This window comes from Vanessa tameamea, chromosome Z (assembly GCF_037043105.1).
Source record: "Vanessa tameamea isolate UH-Manoa-2023 chromosome Z, ilVanTame1 primary haplotype, whole genome shotgun sequence".
Taxonomy (NCBI): domain Eukaryota; kingdom Metazoa; phylum Arthropoda; class Insecta; order Lepidoptera; family Nymphalidae; genus Vanessa; species Vanessa tameamea.
In genome coordinates, this window is record NC_087341.1 from 3,056,503 (window position 1) to 3,068,733 (window position 12,231).

At 28.5% G+C, this 12,231-nt stretch overlaps 2 protein-coding genes across 3 annotated transcripts; one reads left to right on the forward strand and one right to left on the reverse strand.

The window, feature by feature from the left end:
* Positions 1 to 591: 591 nt before the first annotated feature.
* LOC113403867 (uncharacterized) lies at positions 592 to 2,653 on the reverse strand. The gene is made up of 2 exons (XM_026644490.2): positions 2,493 to 2,653; positions 592 to 2,396 (listed from the first exon to the last, which is right to left on the reverse strand). Exon 2 carries the CDS (start codon positions 2,326 to 2,328, stop codon positions 1,810 to 1,812), a length of 519 nt encoding a protein of 172 aa, XP_026500275.2. The 5' UTR covers positions 2,329 to 2,396; positions 2,493 to 2,653; the 3' UTR covers positions 592 to 1,809.
* An 838-nt stretch (positions 2,654 to 3,491) lies between these two features.
* LOC113403863 (serine/threonine-protein kinase PRP4 homolog) lies at positions 3,492 to 11,449 on the forward strand. 2 transcript variants are annotated; one of them, XM_026644482.2, is made up of 10 exons: positions 3,492 to 3,625; positions 4,197 to 4,238; positions 6,418 to 7,774; positions 8,051 to 8,191; positions 8,837 to 9,118; positions 9,304 to 9,392; positions 9,484 to 9,630; positions 9,724 to 9,992; positions 10,210 to 10,586; positions 10,718 to 11,449. In XM_026644482.2, exons 2-10 carry the CDS (start codon positions 4,228 to 4,230, stop codon positions 10,922 to 10,924), a joined length of 2,880 nt encoding a protein of 959 aa, XP_026500267.2. In that variant the 5' UTR covers positions 3,492 to 3,625; positions 4,197 to 4,227; the 3' UTR covers positions 10,925 to 11,449. The 2 variants fall into 2 exon arrangements, with proteins under 2 accessions (XP_026500267.2, XP_026500268.2); XM_026644483.2 differs by having other exon boundaries at positions 3,494 to 3,547.
* Positions 11,450 to 12,231: the final 782 nt, after the last annotated feature.

Genomic DNA, 12,231 nt, shown 5'->3' on the forward strand with positions numbered 1-12,231 from the left:
AAAAAAACGTTGCTGTGTATAAAAAAAAACCGTAAATATGGCTAAAAGAACATACACCACTTAAAACTTACTATATAAATTGCGAACTAATACTTGAAAGATTTTTGGCCGAAAATATGCTGCTGTATATTTTTTTTTAATCTTACTGGTGAACACTAAATTAATAATTTGCTGTTCAACATAGGGGTCAATAATTTCATTCTGCGTAACGTCAATACAATATTAGAAGAGATGGACGAGGGGCAAAACGCGCCTAGCGCTGATGACTTTTTGGATAGGTAAGGTATTGTATTAATGATAAATAAATCATTGAGTAATTCATATAATAAAATCATTTTTATATATCAACTATCAGAAAATAACTTACTGTTAAAGTATCTACATAAAAACATGAACTTGATCATAGAATAGCAAATGTTACTATAAGATTTCTAATACTGTTCCGAATATAGGTGAGTTTTAAAAAAACTATGTTTCAAAATCACTTAATAAAAAAACACTAACGCTCATTTTTGTTTTACGTCTAATTAATAATCATTACTAAAATAATAACTTTGAAAAATTACATAACATTATTTATCAATAAAACCATTATGTATAAGGGACATTTTATTTTAGAATGTACATACATCAAGAAATACAGCCACCATTAAAATTACCCCCATTCCTATATGCATAGTGGATTGACTCAAAGAACTATTTATAATTTTTATTTATATTATAAGGGATATTTAAAATATTGACATATGTATACAGTTATTTATTTAACATATATTTTATACAAATTGGTATACTATAGACAATGTGAAATAATAATATTATTTCTAAAGAAACTTAATATGATAAGTATGAATATACTATTGGTATCAATTCAAATATATTATGATTACAAAAAAAGTACACCTCTAAAAAGAAAGACTTCTACAGAAGTAAGCTAATATGGTTCTTAGTATGTATTGAGTTTCAATAAATATAATTATTTTGTAATGTAACATGAACAAAATAACTATGTCTCACAAAAGGCACCCTTGGTGATTGCAAAACAGCAGTTTACATCTTAAAGTTAACCTTATAAATGATTTTTACAACCTAAGTAGTTTAGCAAAAACCAACTAAGGAAAAGTTACTTCCTGATATACATAATCCACAAATATAATTTAAATAATAGATAAGTTTTAAGTACATTTATTATCCTTTTTTGTTTAATACATATTGAAGTTATCACTAAGTTTGAGTATATTAACATAATTTATCAACAACAATAATTGAAGATCATTTGTTACAAATCAAAATTTGTCATACATTTCAGTGAGTTTAGGGAAATAATGTGACTAAGGGTTTTTCCTTAGGCAACAATCTTACACAACTATTTCTATTTCCTCCTATGGTTTATATTTTTTTACATTTATGATATATTATGTAAGATAAATATTACATTGCAGTTTTTTAGCAATTATTCACAAGCAAATACAATATTAACTAACAAGTATATTTCTACATTGATTTTAATTAAAAGTGATGATGTTGTTTCATACAGAATCTTATTCTTCAACTCATAAATCTTACTTTACAAGTACTAAATGTTGTATGTAGCCTCATTAAATATGTAGCAATAAACAATTATCCGATGACCAATTTTTATTAATTAATGATAGAATAATTATTCTATCAAATGAAGACCCCTTACCATAATACAATTTATCAACCATTTTTAAAAACTAGTAACAAAACTTACAATACTTAAAATAAATAATTAACAATGAATATTTAAATAATTTTACATATTTTATATATAAAAAATTAAATAGACTAAATTGCTATTCCCCTGAGATAATCATATCTGTATCTTCTTTTGGCCTGTATCTGCCCTATTTTAGATGCCATATCACTATCACGGCACAGGCCACAGAATGTACTAGTTATAACATGAAAAGGACTTCGGTAATATAAATTGGCCTCCTTTAAATTTTTATTTTTCTTGTGGCACCTTACGTGTAACAATATTTCAAGCAACATTAAAATTACACAAACAAGGCTGGAAAACATCATAAGAGTAGGTATAATAAGGAACAATCTAGGGCTTGTTGTATTTGCTCCAGCTAAGATCTTTTCTTTAAGAGCTTGAAATTTCTTAGTTTTACTCATATATCCATTTGGGAATTTAAAAAACTTACAATTATTTTTCCTATGTTTTATAGAAAATATAGAAGGTATTTTGTTCAGCATTGATGGCTCTCCTGTTTCTTCATTGATTTGGTATGTTATAACTTCTCCAGTCTCATCATCACAGCAAAATCGTTTGAGTTTAACCATGTTATTTGTGTTCATTTCGACTTTCTTGATTTTATATCAATATCGTTTGTAATAAGGTAAATATGGATTTCTACGATCGGTTTCTGTAAACAAATTTTAATTAAATAAATAGAAATAGAAAGTTACTGTATTTTTATACAATATTATAGTTATAAGATAATATAATAAGAAATGTATACCTGTAAATACTGTAATAATTATCCGGCAGGTTTTAATTCTGCACCGCCATCTTCTAATTTGTAATTTCCGATTACATACCAAAGAGCATCAGTACGTTTTTACCTATCAGACAAACAACAGTAAGAAACGCTCAGTCGCTACGGCCTACACTACACTAGAGTAACAACCATACCATTACCATATAAAATGAAAACACTACGTTCAACTGGTTAATAATATAAAAGTACAAAATTACCGGCTCCTAAAAAAGTTTACTTAAAGATTTATCAAGTATTAAGGTAGAAAAAATTGTAAGTCGAAACTGGTCTAGAACGATCGGGTCATTAACAGGTTACTTGAACATCTTTGATGTAATAAAAATTAGACTTAACTTACACCGGTAAAGGGGCTTAACCGTTAAGCTACTGGTACTGACAGTGCCGATTGTAATGTACAGTGCGATAGCGATCTGACTATTTATTTTTATTATTTATGGGACTTGGCGCTTCAAAACTGGTATTTAAATGGTTGAAGAGTTTGTACGATTTAACCATTACGGCAAACCGTAAGCAAGTATTCATTGTAAATCGTACATATTCTAGCTTATGAACATGAATATAAATAATCAAACTGTAAAGCTGGTGAAACCTAAGACCATAAGTAGATAAAGATAAAATGAACTATAAGTATATATATATATATATATATATATACTTTTATTTAAATATAGTTTCTTACCTAATATATTTGATAATTTTCATCAATGATCAGGGCTTACTTGCAAGGGTTTACTCGAATTTCGCAATTTAATTAGGCAAGAGAATATTTCATCTTTATCTAGTTAAGGCCTTAAAATTATATTTTTTTGACTAAAAAATACTTATTTTTCTATACTTTAAAACTGTAGCAATAATTCATTTATTTAAAAAATGCATTTTAAATATTTTATATTTATTATATTATATTGCCATATAGCAAAATTCAGGGGATTAAAAATTCAATAAAACTCAAAAGGCTCCCTCCCTTTGCCCCTTGCTTGCTTGCCTACAAAGCTAGTTAAATGGAGGTCTGAACGGTAATGTCACGTTGAATTAATACCTAATTACTTTTTGTTTGTTAAGGGGACATTTTTTTGCCTGAAGATAAATTAAATGTGGGTTTATTAATTACTTAGATCAGTTTATGTTATAAGTATCTAGTAATTAATGAATTACAATCTATGCTTAATGTTTACTCCAGTGTGCATTATACACAACCATATTTGAAAAAGTGTGAATCGATTTTTAATGTACAAATTATTATTATTTAATAAATAATTCCATGTTTTCCAAATATATGTCACTAACGATTATCTAGTAAAGTATTTCTATGAATTATTATATTGAGTTTGAAGGTATAATGAAATAATGCGTATCTTGATTATACATTCGTATATTACTTGTAAACTATAATATTAAAAAGGATATAGAGCAACGAACTTATGTTGCATACCTAGTAAATTATATATTAAACAAATTGAAAAAAATATACATCTAAATTTAGCTATATTATACCAATAATAATGTAATTATTAAAAAGTAATTTCAACAAATTTGAGTGTTTATTTTCATTTACATATACAATAATCCATAATCATAAATAAAATAAGTGCATCAGTGTTTGAAAAAAATCTTCTAAAAACTAAAATAAAAATTCTTAAAATAAACCATATCCCATTTTTGCAGATTTGGCTGCAGATTTACTTAAACGAAAATAATGGGAAACGAGTAAGTAGCTGGTGGTTTATTTACTTTTTAATCATTCTTTTTCTCGGAATTTGTAGTTGCTTATCATTGTGATACATTCCTAGTACTTGTAAATTAAATAATATTTATTTGCTGTGAACATTCATGGTATGGTTGTGTGATTTCTATATAAAATAGTAAAAAGGATATTTATCTTTTTTGTTGTTTAACCAATTTGAATATTACTTCTTAGTCAGTGGTTTACAGGACAAGGACACATATTTGTTTACCATATTACCTATTGTAATGGTAAAATCTATATCAATACCATACAAATTATTATAACCTCTATTATTTTGAAACCAAGCCGAAATTATCTGCGAAGGCTCAGCCAATATTAAATGAAGATGGCGAGTTTGCATTGGGCAAACCAAATTATTCATTATCAGTAAATTAAATTCCGGCTTATGTCTTGTGCACATGGATGAGACCTTTGCCCTGTAGTCGGACATTTACAGGATGACATTAGTTTAATGTTTTAATCTGATTTTATATATTATGTTGTATATCATAAAATGGACATGCCAAAATCACACTGATGATAGAATTACAATAGACTTTCCAAAATATATTAAGCCAACCTCGGTTAATAACAAAATGTGTCTGGTGCATATGACATGCTTGGCATTTGAATTAACATTTATGGTTATAGTGCGATATGAGTTTTACACGCAATACTAATTATTAAGATGGGATTGAATATAAAGAGGACAGTAAAATTTAGTGCGGGAAAGAAACTATAAGTTTCTTTTTTTAATTTCTAATTAATATTTTAAATATTTATTTTTTCCAAGTTAAAATTATACAAATGAAGAGATATACTTTACTTTTACAAAAACATTAATCACCATGTGACAAAATTATTCATTAAACAACAGAGAAAATGCATTGCAATAAAATTCTGCTATATAATGTAGTATTGAGCTCCATTATTTTTGAAATCTTAGTCTACAAATTGTAATCGTGAATAAAATAGGTTATAAAGGAATATAAGGTTTTTTTACAGTCAAGTTAGCATTCAATTATTAGGGACAATCAGGTATGGCATTGGTACATAAATATTATTTAAAAAAAATTAGATTATATGAGTAGAAAAAATGCACTTGAATTGAAAAAATTACAACTTTAATTCATGTTTGCTCGACATTGTATACATTGAAGGTATGATATTCGAAAATAACTGATTATTTATATAAAAATTGAACTTCATCTAAGCTGAATTCACAAATGAAGCACTTAAATATTTTATATTATTTTTAATGATTGAATAAGCATAATTATGTGGTCAAAGCAGAGTTAAAAAAGTCTTTATTTAATTATTAGCTTATTATTATCAACTGAAATGAAAATTAGAAGGAGATTACTAATTTTTTTGTATTTTATATTGTGTTTATTACCTCAGAACTCAGTTACTTATAAACTTATTTGCAAATCAAATCAATTTAGTCAGGTAACCTTTATAATAAAGCATTTTTGAAAAATCACTATTTCAACTCTACCACTTACACAACCACCATATTTTTTTAGTTAGGTATCCAATTGGTCCTTTTATATTTAAAAAAAATAAAGTTCAAATTTTATCTGGTTTTATAGCAATGTCTTTTTTAAGTAAGAAATCATGTTAACATAATTTGAATATAAAAATATAATGCTTATGGTTTTGAGATCTAAGAAATTGTAGTATTATATACTCATTTATATATTCTTTGAAATGTCATAGTGTTGTGATTATTTTTTCATTATCTATTTCTGAATATATTTTGAAAGACATTGACACGTTAATTAAACATTTAACATTAACTCAACATATTTTTAATAGTAAGCTACTTCTATTTTCAATGATAAGTTACTTCCCCCTGTTGTTAATATATTGCCGTGCGTAAAAACGAAATCAACAGATGTAGCATTTAATAAAAAAGTTTTAAACTATGAATTCAAAATTTTCCATTAATATATGTATTGAGCTTATTAATAAACATAAAGCAAGTGACCGGTAGGTAAAAACTTATAATTTGATATTATTTTCGAATATCTATTACTTTTATTTATCACTGTATAATGTTACAGAAATGAGAAATGTTTTTTAAACAAAAAGGAAGAAGAAGAACGTTTAACACGTACTTTAGTAAGTACCTCTTTTATTTATTTATTGTTGTTTCAGATCTAAGCTTGACTTAGAGAAATCAACAAATGGTGATGATGAAACTAAGAAAAAGAAAAAGAGTAAGAAACACAAGAAGCGTAAAAGAACATCCGAGGATAAAGAAGATAAGGGATATAAGAAGAAAAAGAAATCCAAGAAAGAAAAATACAAAAGTCCTAAACAAGAGAGCGAAACATCACTTTCCGACGTCGAAGATCTAATAAAAAAATCTAGGCGATGTAAACCTAAGAAAAAGCACTCATCTCTGGAAACTCCTATAAAAGATTCGAAGAAAACAGTCAAATCTAAGAATAGCGATGAACCTACCGAAGAAACGCGAAGTACTAGTAGTACTGTTACACATAAAGTAAGCGAGACTTTAGAAATTTTATCATCAAATTCAGAAGATGAAAATTATCAAGAAGATTGTGCTAGTCCAGAATTAACAATTATAGAGGACGATCTTAACTTAGAAGAATTAATGAAACAGAAAGAGTTGTTACAAGCTCGCTTGGTTGCATATAGTTCTGACAGAAGCGATGATGAGGCTCGTAAAGAATCTATTAGAAATAAGGTTATTTGCATAAATGACGAGGAAATTAAGACACCTATCCGCAAAAAGGATAAACGTGATCGTGATTATGATCCAAAAATGATAAATAAACTTACACCTGTTAAAGATCGATCTTCGGAAAAAGATAAACAGAAAATTAAACGTCAAGGGGAAGATTTAAGAGAAATACTTAATAGGGAAAGTAGAAAAGAGATGGACAAAAGGATAGAAGATAAGGAATATCGTGAACGAAAAGAACGTGACCGTCGTAAACTTGATTTTGACAGAGAAAGAGAACGTGAACGTGAAAAGGAGAGAGAACGAGAACGCGAGAAAGAAAGAATCCGAGATCGAGAAAGGGAGAGAGATCGAGAAAGGGAGAGAGATCGAGAAAGGGAGAGAGAACGGGAAAGAGACCGAGAAAGGGAAAAGAAACGAGACAGAGAACGTGAGAGGGAAAAAAACGAGAGGGAAAGGAACGAGAGGGAAAGAAGCGAGAGGGAAAGAAGCGAGAGAGAAAGAAGCGAGAGGGAAAGAAGCGAGAGAGAAAGAAGCGAGAGAGAAAGAACCGAGAGAGAAAGAAACGAAAGAGAAAGAAATCGAGATCGTGATGTAGATAGTCGTTTATCAGAAATACGACGAAGAGAAAGAGAACCTGTGCGGAGCTTCCGATCAAGAGATAGGTCAACGATATCACGTCGTGATAGGAGGTATTCAGACCGCGATCGCAGGTCACGAGACCGCAGTAGAGATAGATATAGACCACGATCACGAGATAAACCTTATTATAGACCTGACCAACGGGAATATAGGGGTAATAATGTAAGTATTATCTTCTATTTATATATAAAAAATTTTTATGTATGTTAATCGCATGAAAACTACTGAACTATGATACTATAACCAAACGACGTAGAGTCCTTAGGGGGTTATAGGCCATTCATTTTTTGAATACTGGTGATCCTCTTTTGTTTATTTAATGCTATATACCTAACAGCTAGTTAGGTATACAGTTTAATTGCTTATATTTTACAAATCATGTATCTTTTAGAAATACATGTATGACACCATGTTTTATATAAAGTTTTTTTTTTTCAGAATTCATCAAATGAAGTTGCCCAAATAGTGCCGAGTTCTAGTGATGAAGAACTAGATATATCCATTAATACTGATGATGAAGAAGAATCTGAAGAACAAATCATTGAAAGAAGAAGGAGGCAACGAGAACAGCTTTTGAAGGTATATCTTTAAAGTCTTTTCACCGTTGCTTCCAAAACATCTCAACTATAATTTAATCATTTCTCATTATAGGTTTTCTTTTTTTTATATTATAGCTGTTATCATAGCATTTAAAATTAAAATCAAAATCATTCATCTATCACTTTACAAGTAATTCAGTCAGTTATATAAAGGTTAGAACATCTAAATTCCTTTCATTGGAATTTTTATTTTTACTATAAATAGTACATAGTTAAATGAAACCAATTTGGTTCAAAAAAGCATGGTCCAATATTTTTCTTTGGACACCTTTAATGTTTACTGGTTTTAGGGTAATTGAAAGTTACTTCATTATTGTAATTTATCTTATTTATTTTTAACTTATCTACATATATCTAGAGTATTGATCAGAATGTTTTGTATGCTGTCATGTTTTTGTATTTTCAATAAGTTGTTTAAGTTAACACTGACTTTTAAGATTACTTCAAGCACATATAAATTCATTTAATATTTTTTGTTATTAGATAGTACATTTATGTTTAAGTTCAAATCAAATCAAAATCCTACATTAAATACAAAAGCTTACCAATTTATTGTCAAATTAAAAACTAAGTTCAATATAGGAACTTGTATTTATTATAATGTATAATATATGAATTTTTACAGAGATTGGGCTGTCATAATAGTGGTAATTCAAACACAGAGCAAGCTAATGTAGCAACTCTTGCTGGTAAAGTTGAATCTGCAACACTCGACAACAAAAAATCCAAGGAATCTACTACGGTGCATGTTCCCTCTCAAGCTGATAGCAAAATTGAGTTCAAATTGGAGAAGAGCAATGTTAGAAATGTTGACAATGAATCTAAAAGTACAGCCACTTTGGATAAATCACGTAGGAAAAATGAATGGGATATGTTTGCAGATCAGGACAATTTCGGCAGTGTAGATGTGAGTGAATTTAAACAGTATAATATATTAAATTTCAGTCAAAATACAGATAAAATAACACAATTTACATAAATAAATATGCATAAAAAAATGAAATATGTTTCCTTTTTATGCAACTTGTTTATTATATTAATTAAAACATTTGTAAACATAAAACATAATTAAACTCATAATTTAATTTATAGACGCCAACTGCTGGAAAACCCCGAAGTAAGAATGCACTAGAAAATCCTTCGCTTACTGATAACTGGGATGATGCAGAGGGATATTACAGGTAATTGCTTTATTACAATAGATTAATATATAAATTACTTCCTAAATAAGGTATTATACAATGAGATAAAATTCTTAAATATACTCAACAGGGTCCGAATAGGTGAAAATTTGGATAACAGGTACACAGTTTATGGCTACACTGGTCAAGGTGTCTTTTCAAATGTGGTGCGTGCTCGTGACCAAGCACGTGGTAACACGGATGTTGCAGTTAAGATCATTAGAAATAATGAGATTATGTAAGTTGATTAATGTTGTCTAATTTTCAATCAAACGATTTGCCTTAACTATTTGACAAAGTATTTATTGATACAAATTTTATTTTTGTTTAGGCATAAAACAGGCTTAAGAGAGTTGGAAATCTTAAAGCGTTTAAATGACGCTGATCCTGATGACAAATTTCATTGCTTGCGTCTTTTCCGACACTTTTTCCACAAACGACATCTTTGTATGGTCATGGAACCTCTTTCAATGAACTTGAGAGAGGTTTTGAAGAAATATGGAAAAAATGGTGGTATACACATTAAAGCTGTAAGAAGTTACACACAACAAATACTGCTTGCTTTAAAATTGTTGAAAAAGACAGGAATTGTACATGCTGGTTAGTATTGTTAAATATTCTTCCAAATAACTTTTCCAATACACATAGAATTGACCTCTAAAGGCTTGGTGGTGTTTCTACTGATTTAAATTGTTCTTTATTATAGGCAAAAGCCTAAATAATATTTTTCACACCTATTTTTCTAAATTAAGATGGTTATTTTCACCTCATTGCATTACTTATTTGTAAAATTTAGTGGTTTGTTTTTTTTTTTCAGATATAAAACCTGACAATATACTGGTTAATGAAAGTAAATTAATGCTGAAACTCTGTGATTTTGGAGCAGCGTCACATGTAACAGATAATGACATTACACCATACCTTGTTTCAAGATTTTATCGAGCTCCAGAAATTATTCTTGGAGTGCCATATGATTATGGTATTGATATGTGGTCGACTGCATGTACGATATATGAATTATCGACAGGAAAAATTATGTTCAGTGGTAAATCCAATAACGAAATGCTGAAATATTTTATGGATTTAAAGGGTAAAATACCTAACAAAATAATAAAAAAGGGTAACTTCAAGGACCAACATTTCGATGTCAATTGTAACTTTCTATACCATGAACTGGACAAGATCACAGAAAGGGTGAGTTATTCTACATTCATTTAAATTATTTGTAATCATATAATACCTAATTCGTATTTAATGATAATAAAATAGATTTTTTCTCGCTGTATTCTTTGTTCAAATCCATAAAGCTTATTTATTTATTTCAGGAAAAAATTGTAATAATGTCAAGTATAAAGCCCACGCGCGACTTACAAACGGAATTAGCACCTCCGCACCATCGCCTACCTGCCCCAGAGGCTAAAAAAATCTCACAACTCAAGGATTTACTTGAAAGAATGATCATGCTTGATCCAGCAAAGCGTGCATCCGTAAACCATTGCCTGGCTCATCCTTTCATTCAAGAAAAAATTTAATCTTCCTATATGTATACACTTTTCACAATTATATATGTATTGTCTCATGTTTTAAGTTTTATATAAATTACTTGACATGAAGTGTAAAACTTATTTTTGTGTACATATTAAAATAACGAAAAAGGTTGTAACATGTGTCCACCATGTTCTGAGACATTGATTGGTTTTAATGTACATACAAACATTAAACACGTAATTAATATATTATTATATTTAGGTTTAAATTGAAGTGTAAAAGCACACATTTTAAACACTCTTTTCAGGTTCTAAATGTATATTTATAAGCTTATCAATGTTTATGGTACATAGGTCATTCTGAAAAATATACTACAGTTTAATATAAGTTTTTGTTTTGATGGTTAAAAGGGTTGTTACATTATTAATTTTAACAAAAAAAACCTTGTAAAAGAAAAATTTAATATTAAAACTTAGCTCAAAGCCATTTTTAGCTGACTTATTTGTTTTTGTATTTTAGAACATTCTATTTTAGTTCATAATAATAAGAACTGATACATTAAGAACTAAGATTTTGTGTGTTTTGATTTTTTTTTTCGTCAAGTAGGTATTGATTGAAAACTCTACCCCCTTGTAAAATAATGCAGCTTTTTTATTACATTCGACAAATGAATTGTAATATTAGGTTTATTTGACTATAAGCACGGGTGCATTTTGTTGTCTTTCAACGTTATATTTATAATTTGTTTTTATCATTATATTCATAGTAAACCAAGTCCTCAAGCCCAGCAAGATGACTTTTCTGCTATCATTCAGAAGTATGCAATCAATCGTGTCGCACGCATATTTTCTGATGTACTGTTTAAATCTGGACTATAACTATAACTGGACTATGTTAGTATTACAGATTTTAATCTAAGTCTAAGAATATCTTAAATATTTGTCAGTAAGTTCAATATCTAATTGGCATTATTTGCCTTTCTACTTTAAAATTTACACGATAAAAAAAGTGTTAGTGTTGGGCATCCAACTATAGGTAGTTTATATACTCATTGTATACCTACTTTATATAATTATTATATCTATACAAGTGTGAAGAAAACAATCAATGTTAAGTATTTTATATCGCAGTTAAGGTTACCAGTTCCAAAATTATCCGACCCCACGAATCAATGTTTAAATTGCTGTTCATGACTAGATTTATATTAATCCAATAAAATCGTTGCGATAACAGAATAAAGGAGAACGAAATAAAGCTTAGTCATGACACACTGTGCCCATGTATTTAAACTTGAATAAAACTTATGAGGAAATAAGTGTAATATTACCTTTTTTTTTAATCTTAAAAAATG

Coding starts and splice junctions, on each gene's coding strand:
- LOC113403863 (XM_026644482.2), top strand. Junction 9,119..9,303: donor ACAATTTCGGCAGTGTAGAT/GTGAGTGAATTT, acceptor TTTAATTTATAG/ACGCCAACTGCTGGAAAACC. Junction 9,993..10,209: donor GACAGGAATTGTACATGCTG/GTTAGTATTGTT, acceptor TTTTTTTTTCAG/ATATAAAACCTGACAATATA.
- LOC113403867 (XM_026644490.2), bottom strand. CDS start 2,328: ATGAACACAAATAACATGGTTAAACTCAAACGATTTTGCTGTGATGAT.